The sequence below is a fragment of the Taeniopygia guttata genome, chromosome 1 (genome assembly GCF_048771995.1).
Source record: "Taeniopygia guttata chromosome 1, bTaeGut7.mat, whole genome shotgun sequence".
Lineage (NCBI taxonomy): Eukaryota > Metazoa > Chordata > Aves > Passeriformes > Estrildidae > Taeniopygia > Taeniopygia guttata.
In genome coordinates, this window is record NC_133024.1 from 62,274,040 (window position 1) to 62,293,011 (window position 18,972).

At 43.3% G+C, this 18,972-nt stretch overlaps 1 protein-coding gene across 2 annotated transcripts in view; it reads left to right on the forward strand.

The window, feature by feature from the left end:
- The first annotated feature begins 954 nt into the window (after positions 1 to 954).
- Positions 955 to 18,972, forward strand: part of THSD1 (thrombospondin type 1 domain containing 1) — a 31,150-nt gene continuing 13,132 nt past the window's right edge. The window contains exons 1-4 of one of the 2 annotated variants that reach the window (XM_030273252.4): positions 955 to 1,183; positions 1,439 to 1,596; positions 7,264 to 7,402; positions 12,628 to 13,593. In XM_030273252.4, coding sequence (XP_030129112.4) covers positions 7,345 to 7,402; positions 12,628 to 13,593 — 1,024 coding nt within the window. In that variant the 5' untranslated portion in view covers positions 955 to 1,183; positions 1,439 to 1,596; positions 7,264 to 7,344. The remainder of the gene's footprint in view (positions 1,184 to 1,438; positions 1,597 to 7,263; positions 7,403 to 12,627; positions 13,594 to 18,972) is intronic. The other variant, XM_030273259.4, reaches the window with a different exon arrangement.

Sequence of the window (18,972 nt, forward strand, 5' to 3'; positions counted from 1 at the left end):
TGTCATGCAAATAAATTTAACAACAGTTTGAGATAAAGTAGTCTATTGCATAAAAACAGATGGAAAGTGCTTTTCTTAAAGGAGTCTCTGCACGTGGATAGTTTCATTGTGTAACAACAGTGCCTGAACATTATCCATAAACACTGGACATGACAAATATCCACATATAAGTGGCCCTCAGCTGCCAAAGACGGGCACACTAAGCAGCTGGTGCTGCTCTTGGCTGTTTGATGCTCCGTCTCCACTGCTGCAAGCTGACTCGCTGACTCTGGTGAGCGGCCTCCCACCTGCCCACTGCTCTCTTCCTAAGTCATCACCCAGCCTGGCTCCGACCTGCCAGCCCGTGCCTGGGCAGGTTGCCCTTACCAACGCCCAGCGGGAGGGGAGTGATTTTCAAGGAGTATGCTGAGCTGGAAAGTCCACAAGGATAATTGAGTCCAACCCCTGGCCCTGCACAGGGCCAGACCCAATGGTTATACCATGTGCGTGAGAGCATTGTCCGAAAGCTTCTTGAACTGTCAGGCTGGTGCTGTGACCATTTCCCTGGGGAGATGTTCAGTGCCCAACCACTCTCTGGACAAAGAACTTTCTCCTGACATCCTACCTAAGCCTCCCCTGACACAGCCTCAAGCCATTCCCACGGGTCCTATCACTGGTCACGACAGAGAAGCGATCAGTGTCTGCCCCTCTGCATCCCATCGTTGAGTAAGCTGCAGACTGCGACGAGCTCTCCCCTCAGTCTCCGCTTCTCCAAGTGACCTCAGCCGCTCTCGCACTGCTGCCATACAACCCGCACGCACCGTGCGGGAGCTGTGGGGCTGCCCCAGGGCACTCCCCGCGGCCGGCCCAGCCCGGGGGCGCACACCTCCCACGGGTCGGGCGCGCCCCTCACGGCCCTCCCATCCCGCAGGGCGCCGCGGCCCGGCGGGCGGGCGTGGGAGGGCGGCGCGGCCGGGCTGGGCTGGGCTGGGCCGGGCCGGGCCGGGCCAGGAGCGCCTGGCTGCCAGGGGCCCGGGCTGCCCTCGCTCGGCGCCCGCCGCCGCCCCGCGCCCGCTGTCAGCGGCTGGCAGCCGCCATTTAACCCTCCTGCCGCCGCCGCCTCGGGCAGCGCCGGCGGCGCCTCCTCCGCGGGAAGCGCCGCGCTCTAGCCCGACCCGCCGGCCGCTCCGCCTGCGGCGAGGAGGTGAGCGCGGGGCGGGGAGGGGGAGCCGAACCCGGCGGTCCCGGGGCGCAGGCGGGTCCCTGGGTGCCGAGGGGTGGGGCGGTGAGGAGCTGGGCTGCCCCGGGCTCGGAGCCGGCCGGGGCCGGCTGTCGGCGCGGAGCCGGCGGGCACGGGCGGGCAGAGCCGTCGGTCGGAGCGAGCGGTGCCACGGGATCGCGCCGCGATCGCCGTGACGCGCGGTCCGGGAGGTGTTTTAAAACACCCGTGTGCTGGCAGGTCCCGCGTTTGCCCCCGCCCCGGGATTCTCTGTCTCGCCTCTGCCCCGGAGGCTGCGGCTGTCCCGCCCGGAGCTCCGGTGCTCCAGCGCTTTGGAAGTGCCGGGAGCATCGGCGCGGGGAGCGACTGCCCGGGGTCCTCGCTCGAGTCCGTATTAGGTAGGAATAATTTTAGTGTTGTTTAGCGTGTTTTGTGATTTCTGCTTTACATCGTTCGCTAGACTGGTCAAAACCGCGTGAGTACACGGCAAACTCAGGGTAAAGCGGAGGAGAAAGCTTCCGATACTGATAATACTGATACCTCACGGTATTTCAGCCCTGCTTCTCTAACAAACTTCTGATTGTATCAGCTGTGCCATGTATGTTCTCCATATGATGATCTTCATTATAAATTCGTCCAAAGAGAGAATTCCAGGAACAGTGGACAGTGTGTGTATATATATATATATATTATATATTTTTTTTTAAAGAAACTCTGAAGGGGGAAGGAAAGAATGGATGACTGCATTCCTTCCCTTATGCCATAAGCTCTCATCTGATATGTTTAATTTTTTGCATTCTTTATTTATAATTGCTCAAACACCTTCCCAAATCTCTTTATGCTTAATAAACTTATTTTCACTGTACATTTTCCAAAGTAAATATCATCCCTATGCTCTGTTTGTTGTAAACCCTTTGGTTTCAAAGGACAGATGTTGCTGGCCAGCCTGCTCTTGAATTGCTATGTTAATATCAAAAGGAGCTGAGAAATCCCAGGATTTTGTGAGATCTGACCCCAAATATTAATGAAAATAGGCTTTATCAGCTAATTATTGTTTTTTTTCTTGCGCACAGAGGATTTGGTGCTGTCAGTTTCAGCCTAGTGAATTTATATGCATAATTTTATAATTTTAATAAAGTCATTATCTGATAACAGTGTAAAATTGTCGGATGTGTAAATAAGATGAGAGATGCCTTTGAGGATGTCAGCTCCAGCCCCCTGCTGTGGCAGACATCACATAGACACTTTCCTGGCTAAACTAAATATCTTCCAAAAGTGGCATATTTTTGGCCCTGACCACTCTGGCTGGTCAGCAGTGATTAGATTTTGATAAAATTTGATAAATAGTTAAGGTGTTCTCTCTTTACTGTCAAAGTGGAGAGATTATATGGTAGGTTCTGAAATTCCCAGCAGGTGGTAACACTTCAATAGCTGCCTAATCCCATTGCAATAAGCATATGATGGTTGAAAATAATTAATCTCTTTTCCAACATACAGATAAAATGTGAGGAAATCAATTTGAGGAAATGTTACAGATACACATTTCTTTTTGTTGTTAGTGCTGCTTGTAAAATGAAGGGAGGGTTTAGGGACTTTCAGGCTTTTCTGTCTGTAGCCTATTTTGCTGTCAGCCTCTTGTACATAGGCAGAACTGTGCAGATTTTCGGCTGCAAATACAACTGAAAAATGTTTACTAGTGAACAACTCTAAAGGATTTTTTTTTCTCCCTAATTTCAATAAAAATCCAGACCGTGGCTGGTTGCTGAGTCCATCGGAGTGCCTGGGGTAGGTGCCGCTGCCTGGGGCAGTGCCTGGGGCAGGGGCAGGTTGGTTCCAAGAGGGTCACTCCCCAGCCTGACACCATTTTGCCCCCACACCCACTCCCTCCCCAAGCCCTTCTTCCATGTGTCTCTCTCATGTGCCCTAAGTCTGGAGGTTTCTGTGCCATGGCTGTGTCCACCTTCACCTGCAGCTGTGGGGTTGGTGGGACAAGGAGAGAGCAGGGCTGTGCTCAGAGGAGAGATGAGCAAGAACAGGCCTGTCACTGAAGGAGGATGGGAGCTAGGGCAGGGGAGGGCTCAGCTCTTGGTGGGGATTTGCAGAGAGGAAGAGAACTGAGGGTACTTGTGGTAGGCAAAATATGGGATCCATCAGTGGCACTTCTTTGCATGAATGAGGCTCCAGAACGCAGAGGTTTTGAGTGCCATGGATTTGTGTTCTCATTAAACTCCATGCTTGGTCATGGAGTGTCTGATTGATTCCTGATGACCCCTTTTTTGAGAGACTTATTTACCTCTCATCTCCCTAATGAAGGGGGAGTAGGCACTGAATGCTGTGCTATTGCAATTGGTGGAGGTGGTTACTGCTAAATCAGCAGGTGACAGCTCTCAGAAGAGGTGGCTGGTGTCTGAAATGTCATGTCTGTACTGCAGCCTTGGATACTGCTGCAGTATGTTGGCTTGGAGTTTTTAATTTGTTTGGTTAATTTTAGTTGGTTTTTTTTTTGTGAAACCAAAATGATCCAAATATATTTTATGGTTTTAACGATGTAGGGAAAGAGGTACATTTTTTAATAGATTAATACATATGATTTTAATAGGCAGTATTATAGCCTATTCTGTTACTTATTAGCAAAAAATATTTTAAGTACAATTTCAAATTTCACATCTGGCTCTTACATGATTAGTGACACTGTGTTCCTGCAAACCACACAGCTGGTGAGGATTTATTCTTGTAGCCCCCATACTAGATACAGTCTCTAGTGGAGAGCTGTGCCACAGGAAAAGTAAGAGATGTGACCAAGATAGCACAGGAAATCTGCTGCAGAGCAGGGACTCAAAGTTTTCCTGTGGCATTTGCGTTGCACACAAGCCTCTTGGTCTTCGCTTCCAAAGCGCTTTATGGCTTATGCCCTCCTCATCTGTCATTTCAAATTCCCTTTGGAGAGGAAGTCTTCCACTTCCAATCAGCCCATTACACTGTCTCTTGGAAGAAGAAAGCATCTTTTTATGTTGCTGTGCTTCTGCTGCATTTTGCACAATAGAGCCTCAGTTCATGCTTGTCCACGAGAGCAATAAATTAAAAAAGCCAATTATTTGAAGTCTGATAGCCTTTGCCATTCCATCATTTTTCATCTCATTAAGTTAATGAACTTCAGGTAGAAGATCTGAATAGAGTAGAAACCATTTAAATGTACTGTCTGCTTCAAAAAGCAAAATTTTATGTGAGTGAGAAAAGAGGAAAAAATTATTTGAGCAGGGGGCAAGAAAATGGAGAATTTGGAAGAAGACCTAAAAATGAGAAGAAATCTAGAAAGAAATTGGCTTAGAGAAGATAGGAGAGGGGAAAATTCTGAACTGAACTTAAAAGTCAGTGTACAGCCTGTCCAAAACTGAGATGAGACAAAAGGAAGAAAAGCAAAGAAGGGGAAAGGAACAAACCTGTGCAAAAAGAGAGGAGTATGGGGGCACAACTACACCAGAAATGGGCCAACATTGCATTTAGAGCTGCTGTTGTAATTCAGCTAGCAAAGGTGCAAAAGCTCAGGGAGGCTTCATGGAGCACTTTAATTGGAGATTTGTTCAAATGTAGGGCTGTACTGCAGCTGGTAGCCTGAAGTAGCTGTGTGTGTGAGGTGGGAGGGCTCCTGCTGCAATCCAGTTGCTGCAGAGGCGTGCAGAGGGTGAAGTAGCCCTGGGCTAGGCTTCCAGAGGTACCTGATCTCACTAATTGGAAGTTAGTGTTGGTACAGTTTCAAATACTCCAGTTCTAGCCTGGGTGTTACCCGCACTGCACACCGCAATCTTTTCCCAAGCAAGCCAAGATAATGCAGAAGGAAGTGTGAGAGGGAAGGAGGTTTTGGTGTGACAAATGATTGGCGTTACCGAAACACCCAAGGGCTCTGGCGCTGGGCTCCATCCCCGGGCTTGATTAGAAAGAGTCTCTGTCCTGAAAAGTCTTTACTATAAATACAGAGCGTGAAAGATGGGGTGGAAAGGAGGGGAGCAGATTAATGCTGCAGTTTGCTGACATTATGTCTGGCAGTAGCAGGAATAGGAACAGAAGTCGGGTCTGGTCCCTGTGCCTCCTGCTGGCACCCTGTCTCATAAACCATGCTGCTTTTTCCTCGGTTGGGCTGATGTGGAAATTAAGATGTAAGGTAACTACCTCAAGAGTGCTCTCCTACACAGGCTTTTTTCTTTTTTCCTGATTATTTATTCTCCTTTCCATAGCTTCATTTCCTCTGTGCATTTCCTCTAATGAGTGTGTTGCTCATTAGACTGAGATTAGGATTATTTGAATTTCATCTGTCAATGCGTGACTTTCTGAAAAAAGTGTTTGTAAAAGCCATTTGAAGAATCTGCAGCTAGGAAAGCTAGGAGTGGAAAGGACCTGTTAAAGTCATCCAGCACAATCACGGTAGTGGCCCACAAAGCAATTTTCCCCTACTTTATTTCAGGGCAGTTTACAGCAATGCCACATATCTTCGAGTTTTCGTTGAGCAGTTAACTCTAGAGGCCAAGACATCTATCACAATTATATTTCTTAAACAAAGCCTGCTTTTTCTTCTTTGGACTACTTTGATTCCGTGTTTCGATTAACTGATTAGTGTTCAATAACAATACGGGCAAGGCATGATGTTCTGGTGTGGTGCCGGCAGCGGGAGGAGTTGGGGAGCGGCTGTCCCGGGAGGCAGGCTGGCTCCCCGCTGCCCTCCCTCAGCAGCCGCCCCTCTCCTGAGGCACAAGGTTTGTCTTCCTGTAATTTACAGCGTATCAAGAGAAATTGAGGGTGGTGGCGGTATCACTGTCCCTATCTAATGCTTTCTGGAGCCCTGTCAAGTTCCTGGGCCAGATGATGATTATTCCTTTCAGATATGTGCAGCTATTATTGTAATGGGCTTTTACTGAGCAAGGCTGTGCCGCTAGTCTCTTCTTAGAAATTATTCTCTCCAGCCACTTGGCACGGAGAGCAGTTCAAAAAGCTTTCAAGTAACACATCTGCTGCGTCTTAGTTCAACAAGGCGAGCAGTGTAATTGCTGAAATATCTTACTTGTGATTCCTAAAGACATACATGATCTTTGCCATACTTGGTTCCTATGTTTTACCATTATCCTCTGCAGTTTTGCTCATTCCTAACTTCTGCCTGCTCCAGTGCCAGATTTCTCTCATAAAATTCGGTTGTAAACTTAATGGATCAAGACCTTTCTTGCATGTTTATGTGATGGTGAGTACAGTGACACTGACCTACAGGTGCTCCTGTGAAATGCAGAAGAGCAGTTCTCATATTTTGAAATGGCCTCTGAGTATAATTTCTCTTTATAGAATCCCTCCTACTTAAATTTCTGAAGGAAACTACTTGGTTTTGCTGCTATCATTGTGCTTCCAACCTATTTTATCTAATTGTTATGAGACTCATAAAGACTAGTTTAAACTACATGGACATAAAACTGGGAAACTTGCCAAAAGAAGTCTATTTCTATTGTCGTAGCAAAGGCTGTCATGAATGTAAACAAAAAATTACAGATGAAAAAGTGGAAGTTAGCACCTTCTCCATCTGATTAGTCAGAATGACATAAAAGGCAGCTGTAGATCTCTTGTAAATCTAGTAAGATCACTAAGTGTATTACTAGACCTGAATAACAGAGGAGTTTGATGACCAAAAAAGTAGTTTTCTGCTGAGCTATATGAATTGTGTACCAGCAATCAATCTCCAATATTGCTATGTGCTGAGCTCAGAGTTATATTTTGTATAAAATACTCATTATTTTGCTATTGTGAGCCTTGGTCATAATAAGATATCCATAGCAGCAGTTCCTGCAGTGCCAAGATAGAATTATTGTTATCTGTCTTTGTTGTTCTGGCTCAGGAGCTGCATTTCAGGATGGAAAACTATTGTACAGTGAGTTGTACCTATCCTTATTCAGATGTGTTGATACAGTGTTAATAGTTGTTAAGTAAATGAGAGAAAAGTTAATTAATATTTGTTTACTTTTTAATTATTTGCTTTTCTTCTTGTATTTTATGAAGGAAAGTTGACACAGCTGTAATTTTTTAACTTTTAGGTGTTCTTGGAAAACGTGCTGGCACTTTGGAGCTGAAAAAGGACATGAGGAGTAAAAGGACCCAGGATCTCAGTGGTCAGAATGAAACATATGTTGAAAGATTTTTCAAATCTTTTGTTAGTAGTGCTCTGTGACTACGGTGAGTATTAGAGCAAAAACTGACGTGTATTCACAAGGTGGTTTTGAATGGTGGTGTTTCCAGGTGATCTGTGGAAATGAAATGCTATGGAAGCCACCACTGATAGGCACAGAATTTAGTCTAGATCTTGTGCAGTAGTTAGGTGGAAAATGCAACTTGGGTAAACTGTCCCTTTATATGAGTGTCAGGACCTTTTCCTGATGTAAATTTGCTCAGAGAAATAAACAAGATAAATGAACAAATTTCCATGAGCATCAAGGGACTGGCTGTGCTAGAAGTAGTGGCTGGAACTCTGCTGTCTTGTCTTATATTTCATAATATTTAGTGAACATCATGAAAGATAGGCCTGGTTTAGGTATCCATAGTAGGATGGATGGAAATATGCACAGAACTACCTGTTTCTCTCCATTTCTAGGAAAGGAACCTGGGTAGTTGGGTCCTATCTACATTATAGCAAACCACCTATGGCTGAGTGAGCCCCCATCTGATGGATCTAAGTTGCCACCCAGAAAACTTTTGAGTACAGCAGGGGTGTTCTTTCCTCTGATTGTATAAGAAGCCAAAGGATGATGTTCATACCCACTCAATCTTAGTCACATAAAATTAGGCCGGTAGTCAGAGGCAATCAGTCTTGTTTGAGTAGTCCATGCACAAATCCATACATATTGAAAGCAGCTCTTACCCGTCTGCAGCTGAGATCTGTAGAATGAAAAAGCACCTCCTTCTCACCATCAGCTGCCAAGGAGGGAAGTTAGACATCCCAAGTTCAAGTCAGCAACTTGTACAAGCTGACGGGCATCATATGTGTAGTGTCTTATCCTTTCCAAGAATGTACTAAGTAGGAAGTAGGTTTGCAAATTACTTTCTTATTGCAGAGTGAATTAGAATTTCTGAGAATGGCACTCTTAATTCCTGAGCAATTCATATGTTTTAGAAGATTTAATTCCTAGTTTAAAAGCCAGTGTTGTTTTGACAGCTGCAGTACATTGTCAAACTATGCTGAAGGATTAAGCTGTGCACTGCAGAAATAAGTACAGTGTGGAAAGTATGGGAAAAGAAGTGGTTAATTCTCACTTATGGAATGAGCTGTAGCAGGTAGTTCTTGCATCAGACAGATGAAGATGTCTTACGAAAGAGAGAAACGGACAAAAACGTATGCAGTTTGCTGTCCTTGTATAAGTGAGAAAAATTATTGTAAGCAATGACTGGTATGCTACTCATTCCTCTGTGTGTCCTCAATCTGTGCTGCAGAGCAAGGGAACCCTAGAAGATGTAGAGAACCTAGAATCACTATATTTTAGATGAACTTGGTTCTAGTAGAAATAAAGATCTTGTCAATGGTTTTTAGTACCATTTTTCTTTTACTAAGACAGCTAACCAGCCCAGTTAGAAATACTGCACTGAGTGGGTAACACAGTGAAGGTAAGTATTAAATTCACTGTAGCCAAGATGTGAGCTGAATGATAGCCAGTCCTGTAGATATTCACAACTGATTAACTCAGATATAAAAGCTATTATATAGAGTGTGGCACAGCAAGTCATTATGAGGTGCAGTTAATGAGGTAAATCTCTGCTGCAAACTTTAGGTGCATCAACTTTCACCTTATGTCCAGTTACAGGGCAGCCCATAATACAGAAAATTGCTTCCAAACAGTTCAGCATATACGTATCTTTGAATATTACTGTGTGCATCAATTTTAGATAACTATTTCACTTATATACTTGTCTGTTTCAGGCAAGACTATTTTTAAGTGATCCAGTATGTTCTGGAAAATTACTGAAGTGCTATAAAAAGCCCTAATATCCAACTAAATTGTATTCTCATTTCTTATCAGTTTTACTGATGTTTTTGTTCTACTTAGCTCTGTGTTACCAGTGGCTGACAACCCAGCAGCACAACCCAAGTTGGCTTAAAAACACTTTAAATAAATAACTATCTGAATAGCACCCTCAAGTAATTATTCTTGCTCTTCAGTGAAAATCAATGACTTTTAATCTTTTAAAGTGTGAATTCTTACAAAGACTCCACTGGCAGGCTGTTGGTACCACAGCCAGACTTCTTTCAATAGGAGACCATTGTAATGACAATGAAAATGATACAACTACATTGAAAGATGCCCCATACTGGCTGTCCAAACGACTGGCACGACGTTTTGGCACGTGGCAGAGTCATGGACATGTAGTAGGCTGGAGGGCAGCCATGGAAGCTGTCTCCTGACTGGTGTCTTTTGGAGCATTGTGAAAAACTGCTGTGTGGGCTGTCCAAAAGTGCAAATTTCTTATTTACCAGACTGGGGGAAAGGATGCTGTGAGCTGGGGTGCCCCAGCCAGAGCTCTGCAGTGCTGTAACAGCATCCTCCAGTATTGCGCACTTCCTGAGGGATCTGCGTTTAGGGCTGATGGACTGCTCCACAGCAGCACAGCAGTCCCCTGCCCTCCTGTCCTTCCTCTCAACATACAGAGTTCCTCATCTCTGCCATTCTAAATAAAAGAGTGCAAGAAGGTCAAGACAGTTGTAAAAGGGTGTAAGGACAATAAAGCAGTAGGTAGAAATATCAGTGCTTTTCATTACTATTGCTTGAATGTTTTTGTTGTAAGTTTAAAGCTTAAAATTGAAATTTTTCATGCTGGGTTTTTGCCATGGTCTGATTTCCTTTTCCTTTAATGTTTCAGCTACATTGAATCTAGCTGGTTCCCATGTAGAATGCATCATTTTGCCCACTATCAAAGGAAAAAAAATCCCAGCAAGTCAATGCCATTTCACTGGGAAACTCTAACACAGCTGTGAGAACTTTACCTTTGTTAGAATTTTCACAATGGCCTGGGACATGCTTTCTGCTGTCCTTATGAAGACCTAGATCTGGTCCAGATCTAAATCCTTGCAGATGTCTGAGATGAGATTCTTTGAAGTGTGCCCCAACTCTCGCTGGCTCCTCTTGCCAGCCTCATACAACACCATGCATGCTCCAGCCCAGGGCAATAATTCCCCAACACTACTGGACGCAAGAATTGATTGTCCTGTGCTCTCTTATGGAATGCTAGCCCTGAGGAAGGAGGGTGGGAATGTGCTGGAATTAACCACAGGCCCAAGGAACCACAGAAGATAAAAGAGCTATAAGGTAAAGAGATGAGAGCAGGAGTTGGAAAAACTATGGTAACAATAATGGAGTTAGGCTAGTACCCAAGAGATACTGAAAGTAGATGGTGGTAGAAACAGGACTGTAAAATATGTGCAGGCACATGTGACAGAACTAAAACAGGAAGAGCAAGGAGAATGTCTTGCTGGGCAGTTCAGAGAGACACTTTTCACTAGTGTTTAGGGTCTGTCTCTTACTCTCTGGGTGTCCAAGTTGAGATCAGGTTTGCTGTGGTGCCATGTGCTCACCACAGCTGCAATGAACAGGATCCTGCTTTGGATGTCTGAAGGACCATTGTATTTAAAATTGGGTCCTGGCTTTCACAGGGCATCACAATTAGTTGATACTTGACACTTTTTGCCTTTGTGCTTGTGCCTTGGTACCGAACACACAAAACAAGAACAGTGACCTCCTCTCATTTGTCAGGGATTTTAGAAGGATAAAGTCATTAATATTTCTAATGCACTAATACACTACAGTAAGAGCACAATAGGAGAGTCCATGGGGGAAAATGAATAATTCTGTGTTATCAGGATGGATTTTGGACAGTGTGCAGTCAATAATACATAGGACCACCAACAGAAGACTGAGAACAAAAGAACCCTCTGATAATGAGCACCATCCATCTGCCAAATGAAGCAGTGTCTTGTGGAAATGCAAATGAAAGGCTGGAGTTATAGTACATACATGTAAGAGTATATGCCTGATTTATGTGTGTAAGGCTGTGCATGCCACCTTTATTTATTCGGACTTTATGTATGTGGTTGGAGCTGTTTATTTTAAGGACATGTTATAGCTGGTGGCAAGTAATAGGCTCTTTTTTTCTAGTGCACACTGCACCCCACCCAGATGTAAATGTCTCTACCCAGTCAGATGAATTTCTTCCTGAAAATCTTTCCTGCTGAGAAGAAAGTGAATCCAAGGTGACTAACTCAAATTGAAGCTTAGAGTAGTAGGCGTCTAATATTATGTGAGATGAGTCCTGCTACTCCTGACTGCTAAGTGCTTGCCTTGGCAGTTGCAATGTTTTTCCAGCAAAGCTTTCTTTGAGGTAATCTTAAGACATGTGTAACAGATTTAACAAGTCAAAGTATTGTTAGTTGATACTACTTATGAAAGGATTGCTTTAACTGAAGTTTTACACTTCCATGGCACCTTCCATCTAAGACTCAGAAGCCTTTCCCCAGACAATTAATTGAATAAAGGTGTCTCACAGCACATTCTATATCTGGAATAGGTGTACGCAGTTCCCATTTTTCAGATAACCTTTCTGTGTCTGAAATCCTTAAGGTTCAAGCAACGCAGGAAAGGTAGCTGAGCTAAGAACAGAAATGTGATCTTCCAATTTATTGCTTTAGATATATCACTAGTTACAGCATGTCTTGGGATAATTTGGCAACTTGCACAAACATGGTCATGCAAGAAGTGAATTTGAAAGGACTGCACCATTTATAATGAAATGATGTCATTTCGACATGTTGCACCACATCTGAGACAAGAAAAGTGCTGCAGTCACCACCACTGTTATTTTCAGCTCTTTCACTCAAGTGTCTGCGATGCAAATGAGCAAAATGAAAGATTCATAAGACAGAACAAGAGAAAAGGCTTCAAAAAGCATCATGCAGACTCCCTATTCTATTTAACTTGGGGGACATTTTTCATCTGTCTGTGTAAGGAACCACTGTCCTTTTTTTGCTAAATTACGGCTGAAGCTGAAGAACAGCTGGTCTCTGTGGAGTTTAAAAATCTGTAAGTGAAAGAAGTTGAAAAGTTTGAGAAACTATTCTGATAAATTAAGGTTTCTGTTAATCTTTTGGGTGGTTTGTGGTTTGCTTTAAAAACTGGTTGTTACCTTCCTGAATGTGTTACTGCAGTGGACTTTGAGTTGCTCCAAATCACATCCCTGCACAGAACAGAGCTGTTGAGCTCTAACTGCTATTGCTGGGACCTTTTCTTTTTCTGTGATCTGGTTCACTTGAAAAAGATTGAGAACCACTTTTAATATCCATTTTTAAAATATTTCGTTTTCTTCCATAGGAACAGTCACTTGTCTGTTTCTTAATACTGTTGTGGAACTTTTCCTTTCAGTTCTTGGGGAAGTGGAGTATCTCCTGTTGGAGCATCCAGATCATGTAGCTTTCAGCAATGACACAGTGTCTGTGGAATATCAGTACTACAGCAGTGGTAATGTGACAGCAGAGCATGTGTCCCTCCTTTTATTGGATGCCAGCACCAGTGAGATAATTGCAAGAAAACAGCTTCCAGCAAATCAGTCCCAGGGGACAGTGGTGTTTGAGTGTTTCCATTTCAAGAGTGCTGGTGATTTCTTGTTCAGAATGGTCTCTCCCAGTGACAACAGCAGTGCTGCCCAGTGGAGCAGAAGCAGCATGTCCACCCTCCACGTGGAATGGCCTGTATTTCACATTGATTTGAACAGGAGTTCAGAGGTGCTTGGGAGCTCCCTTCAGGTTGGACTTTTTACAAATGAGCAGTTATGTGGCATGAACAATACTGTAATTTCACTGGATGTGATATTCACCAGCACCCTTTATGAATTCAGAAGAGTATGCTCTGATGAGACTCTGGGCATTAGAACTAGCAAAGGAATCCCCCTGTCTAGGTCCCAGTGGGTAGAATTTGATTGCCCACCTGTTGGTCAAGACGTATACATCACCGTGTTACTGAAATCGTTAGAAACACATTCCATCATTGCTTCCATGGGACCTGTAGATCTCCTCCAAAAATTTGGATACAGACTGGTTGTGGCAGCAGAAGACATATGCAAAACTTTGGTTCAGGTCTTCGCAATCTCTCCACCGTGCACTTCTATGAGTGGAAAAATTGTTGTTTATAAAGAGGCTCTCAAGCATCCGAGTCAAAGAACAACTTGGCTGTATGAAAACATCCTTCACCCAGGAGATAACAGGACAGAATTTAACTGCACTTTATTTGATGTTGGGAAGAACAAATACTGCTTTGACCTCCTCAACTTCTCAAATCGAAGCTATTTTCCAGCAAGAGTTAAGGAGTGTATACTGATCCAAAGGAATATGGGTTTGTACTGATTTCTTTTCTCTTTTAGTGAAAATCAGCACTCTTCCCAGCCAACACTGGTAGTGATTTTGGGTCTCCTACACCAGACAAAACAGTTGTAATGTCGTACACAGGTGGGAACAAGATAGACTGTTACGTAGAAGACACAAGGACATTTGATAAGAAGTGCCACTGTGGCACTAAGTTAATGCTAGGTACCAATTAAAACCACTTAGGGCATTCTGAATCTTGTACCTATCTCGTCAGGCTGAAAATGAAGCTTGTCCTTTTCAGTGAGGTAAGAAGCTACTTCAGTAGATCTGGTCCACTGGAGACTCTAAAGGTAGGATTAGTCTTACCTGCATCTAACTGTGTAAAAGCCAGGGGCCCAATATTAAGTAGTTGTGTGGCTTTTTATTTGAGAGGCATCTTGCAAGGGTGATTCATGGGTGTTGAACATAGAGGGTCTGAATCCTCACATGGGTGTTCTTTTCTCTACCCATTTGGTGTAGAAGTTTACAGCTCTACCTGTTAGATGTACAAACTCTGGTGAGATGAGTCAGGATTTGGCTACAGTGAAAGGCACAGCTGTGTCACTTGGACAGCTGGCAGGTTTTCTAAGTGTCTGCTGCTTAGAACAGACAAGGGTGCATTTTCTGACCCATGTAGCTTTCTGGCAGATCATGGGCCGTGTTCATATAGCCAAACTTTTTCTTATAGGACAGATTAGAATAGTACAATCTGCCATCTGGGAACAGTTGGTGGTCCATATAATCCTTTGGATTATGCCTGCTGTGATCAGGCATGGTCTGAGAGAGTATTGGTTGGCAAAAGCCAGTTTTACAGCTATAGTGTTAGAAGTGACAGTCCACAGTTTGACAGTCTCCAAACCACGGTTGCATGGCAGAGGAAGCAGATGAGCCAAATACACTTCTCATCACTCATTTGTGGAAGGCAGCCGCAGAGAGGGATGGGCCGTATGTGCACGAGGGAATTGGGATTGGGTTGGATTAGGTTGCGTTGCCTACGCCCTGGAAAGTAAATGTTCTCATTTGAAGCAGGCTTGTGTCTATAAGTAATGAAGTAGTCTTTTCCAATTGCACACTTCAAAGAGTTTGGATTGAAAGGTTTAAGATGTGCATTGTTTTCCTCACCTCCCCACCTTGGTTGCACTGAAAAGAAAGTGCAGGAACTCTAGCCAAAAAATGGCTGTTGCACTTCATGGACAGGTATCTGAGAGGGATCATGAGGAGACCAGGACTGTAGGACATGCTCCAGAGCACACAGTCTCAGACACAACCTATGTTAATGAGGTTTCTAGCATGATGTGGTCTTATTTTGTGCTATTTCACAAATTCTAAAACTGTTAGCTATTTAATTAATTCTCTGTACTAAAAATGACCTCTATTTTCAGCACATGCCAAACCCAGTGCATAGTTCTCTTCATCTTAACTTCCCATCTGCATTCTCTGTTGGCACTCCCGCTCTTCTTTTGGCGTAAGAAAGTCTACCTGAAAATGAAGGCATGTTATTTTCTTAATGGAGGTAATTCTCCAGGAAAAAGGGAGACAGAATTCTAGTTTTTCATCTGTACCTGCGTGTATGTTACACTGATACGATCTAGATAATTACCCTGACAGATAAATCACTAGCATTGGTATAGATATGATACTGTGCCCAATATTTAACTGTTTTAATTTATGAGATCTCCATTAAGCAATGGTTCCCTGCAGTCTGTTCTGTTTCCTTAGGTTCCTCAGTAGTCCCATCCTTAAAACCACATTGGAAAGAATCAGGCTATGCCTCTTGAAGAGCAGAGTTAGGTCAATAGCTGCCAAGTCAAGAGTATCACATCTACAAAGCTGATGAAAGCGAAGCCACACCGTGTAGTTGTAAATAAAATGTCAACCTGAAATTAATTAGACTGCAGCACATCTGACTTTGTGCCTGTATCTTTGAGACTTCAAAGCCTGCAGGCAGCGTTTGAAAGGAGCAGGGTGTTCTGGGAGGGGCACATCAGCCTGAAGCCACGACAGATAAAGCGAACCTGCACTGCCTGTGATAGCCATCAACCTCCTGGCTCCTTTGGAAGGGGCTCCCCCGAGCCCCCTCCCCCTGCTGCAGGGCACTGGGAGGTGCCCTGCTTACAGCAGACCCCTGATAGCTGTTTGTGTAAAACATTGACTGCTGCAAGTCTCCTAATTTCTGGTTTGGACCTCCTGAAGTTTAAGGCAAGAAGAGGTGATAAATCTCTAGTCTGGGCTCCTGTGCAGTGTGGGCCATCATTTTTCATTCAGATACCCTACTGAACCCCACAGCTAATCTTTGCATCTGACTGCCACTTACCCTCCAGAGAGTTATTGAGTCTTCTGCTGAAGACACCGCAAAACAGACGTTTCTGGTAATTTCTCTCAATACTATGCTCTGATGTATTTATTCTTTTGAAAGGGAAACTTTGTGTGTTTCATAACTAAAGTTAATCTAGCTTCATCCTCTGGTGACTGAATTTTACTCTGCTGCTTTCTGATAGCTGTTTCCTATCTACTGTCTTTGCCTCACAAAGACATCTGCACATCCAAGTCATCTCACATCTACCAGATTTTCTCGGTGTTCTTTCTAACAAACTGAAAAGATTAAGTCTTTAATTGGAAGGCATTTTCTTCAGGATTTTATTTATTTACTGATTCTGTTTCACTCCCTTTCTGTTATTTTAAACACTCAGGTTTATTTGACAGCCAGGGTACCAGCTTTGTGTGTTGCATTCAGACATCCTTCTCACTGATGCTGCTTGATCAGTAGCACTCTCTTTACCCCTTCCTCTGCTTTGATTCCACTGATTGCATTATGCAATTTTCCATAAAAAGTGTGCTTTTGCCCTGTAAACTCCTCTTGAGCTGTTTCAGTATGGAGCCTGCCATCCTGCAGATGCAATTTTCATTCCTTCTTCCTACACTTCCTTTTCACTTTGCTGATTTAGGATCTATTTTCCTTTAATTATCCTAACGTAGCAAGTACCCTGTGTTGCTCCATACAACTGCACTGTCTGCTTATGTCATTACAGGAGGGACATATTTTCTCAGTAATAATTTATATTTATTTTCATGTCAACTAGGGAAGCACTGAGCCTTATACTAATCCCTTTGGAATCTCTCCAAATGCATTCTCACTCAGTGATGGTTTTTTGTTGACAGTTGCATATCCAATCTGTCACTCAGCCAGTTCTTACTTCATTTAGCATATGCTCTATTGTTATGAAGCAGAGATATTTTTTTGTACAAGATCAAAGTTCCTAAATCATTCAAATGATCTTCATCCAAACCACAGATTATGAGATAAAATATGATTTTGCCACGTCTCTTTTCCATAAATCAGTCATGAGTTATGTTCCTGGTGCTTTGTCAGTCCTGCTCTTTACACCTCATTCAGGCCAAGTTTAGTACAGCCTTTTGGAACAGGAATCTAACTTGTGCTTGGAGCAGGAAGGAGAAAGCTCCCAGTGGCCCTGAGTGGGCCAGCAGCTCTTCAAGCCCAGGTGATCACCTTCAGAATAAGTGTCACAAAAAACCTATGCTATCCAAGACTGTGAATATATTTGTTAAAGGTGGGGAATACATCCATTAATTGTGAGACAGCACTTGTGCAGTTTTCTGTAGACCCTAACTGGAGAATCTGTGAAAGTTAGTGAAAAAATTAAGTGAGATGTGAGTAATTTCATTCATCTTGGTGGGCTCTTCACTGTTTCACAGAGGAACATGCAGCTCATTTTTTTCCCCAATGTTTGACTGGATTATTGGGATATCTGAGATAGGAAATTCTGTTAGATCATCTTATCCAGCAGCAGATGCATTGCAGGCTCATTCTTTCCCATGCTTAATCCTGTGTTTTGCTCACCTGGGATTTAAGTGTCCCCAGCAGTGAGACTTTTGCTATCCTTAGAAGGTTTTCCCATGTTCTAGCCTGTATCCTGCTTGTAACATTCAGGTCAAGATTGATATTAATCAGTAATGCTAAAGCATAGAAAAAGGCATGCTTTTTCATATTTCTGGTGTTAATTAACACTTAATTCATATTTCTGGTGTTAATTAAAACTTCTTTTCCAGTTCTTAGTTACACTCTGGAGACCAATTTCAACTTTGGTGTGACTTACACTGAAGTCTCTTGCAGTTGCCTATAGCACAAATGAATTTTGTTCATCTAACTTTTGCTATTGGGATGTTGGCAGGCATAAGAAATGCATCTGTTGCCTGAAAAAGGAAAGAGGAAGGTGTGAGAGGACCTTCTGAAAAATGGTCAGTAAGGGGGGAGAGGAGTAAATGGAGCATCTAGAGGTCAGGCGGGGATGTACAATTTCTGTCAAATTTTTGCTTCTGAATAAAACTGTATGAATCAGATCTGCTCATTGGTAGGAAAGTCTGAGAACCAATTAGCTCTGTTGCCTGAATCTGTACCTGGGTTGGGTATTTATTTAGAAACAGGCATATGCAGGAGATCTGGGTGTGCCAGGGCTGATTTGTACCATTCCACTTTTCCTGTGTCAGTCAGTAAATGCTTCATCTCCATGCATTAGGAATAAATCAAGTTTTACAGACTCACTTACAGACTCAACTTCTGGAAAAAAAAAAAAATTATTTTTAGGCTGTGCCTCCCCATTTCTTAACAATGCCTATTTGTGGGGAAAAGACTCTAATTTTCCCAGAGTCTAGGATTTCTTTCTTTAAGGTGATCCTTGTCCTTTCATTGTCCAAATTAGTAACCTGTTGGAACATACCACTATTTCAGTGCACCTAAGCTTCATTTCCATGGAAGGTTGAGAGGCTGTTTTTCAGGACCTAAAAACCAATCTCAGCTTCCAAAAATATCCTGCAATCCCCTAGGCTAGCACAGATACTTACATGAACCTGTCAGTAATTGGTGATTTTGTCCCATGCCACTGGCCTGGTTGAAGTGTTTAGGACTGTCATGTGTGTCAGGCTGGAAGGTTGATGCTGAGTGTCCCTTGCTGACTATGCTGATGGACAGTACTGCATGCACAAAATCTTGTGAACATGGAAATCTGAGGGAAGAAATTTATGCAGAGCAATAATTAACACAGTTAATTGCATTTATCTTTCATGTTGGCAGATCTGCCAACTGTCAGCTATTTCAAAATAACTCATCAGTTAGATGTCTTCACGTTGATAATTGATTCCTCAATTGTGTGTGAAGAAACCTCACGCTTATTAGAGCTAGTTAGCAGTGCATGCCTTCTGGTTTTTCCCCTGGCATTTTCAGTCTATTTGTCTTAAATGGAGGTTAATAATTTCATTTCCTTGGGGGAGAATAAACTGTGCTTCATTTTCTTTTACATTCTGGTAATCGCAGGGGATTGTAGAGCAAGATGCAGGAGTTTAAATCACCCAT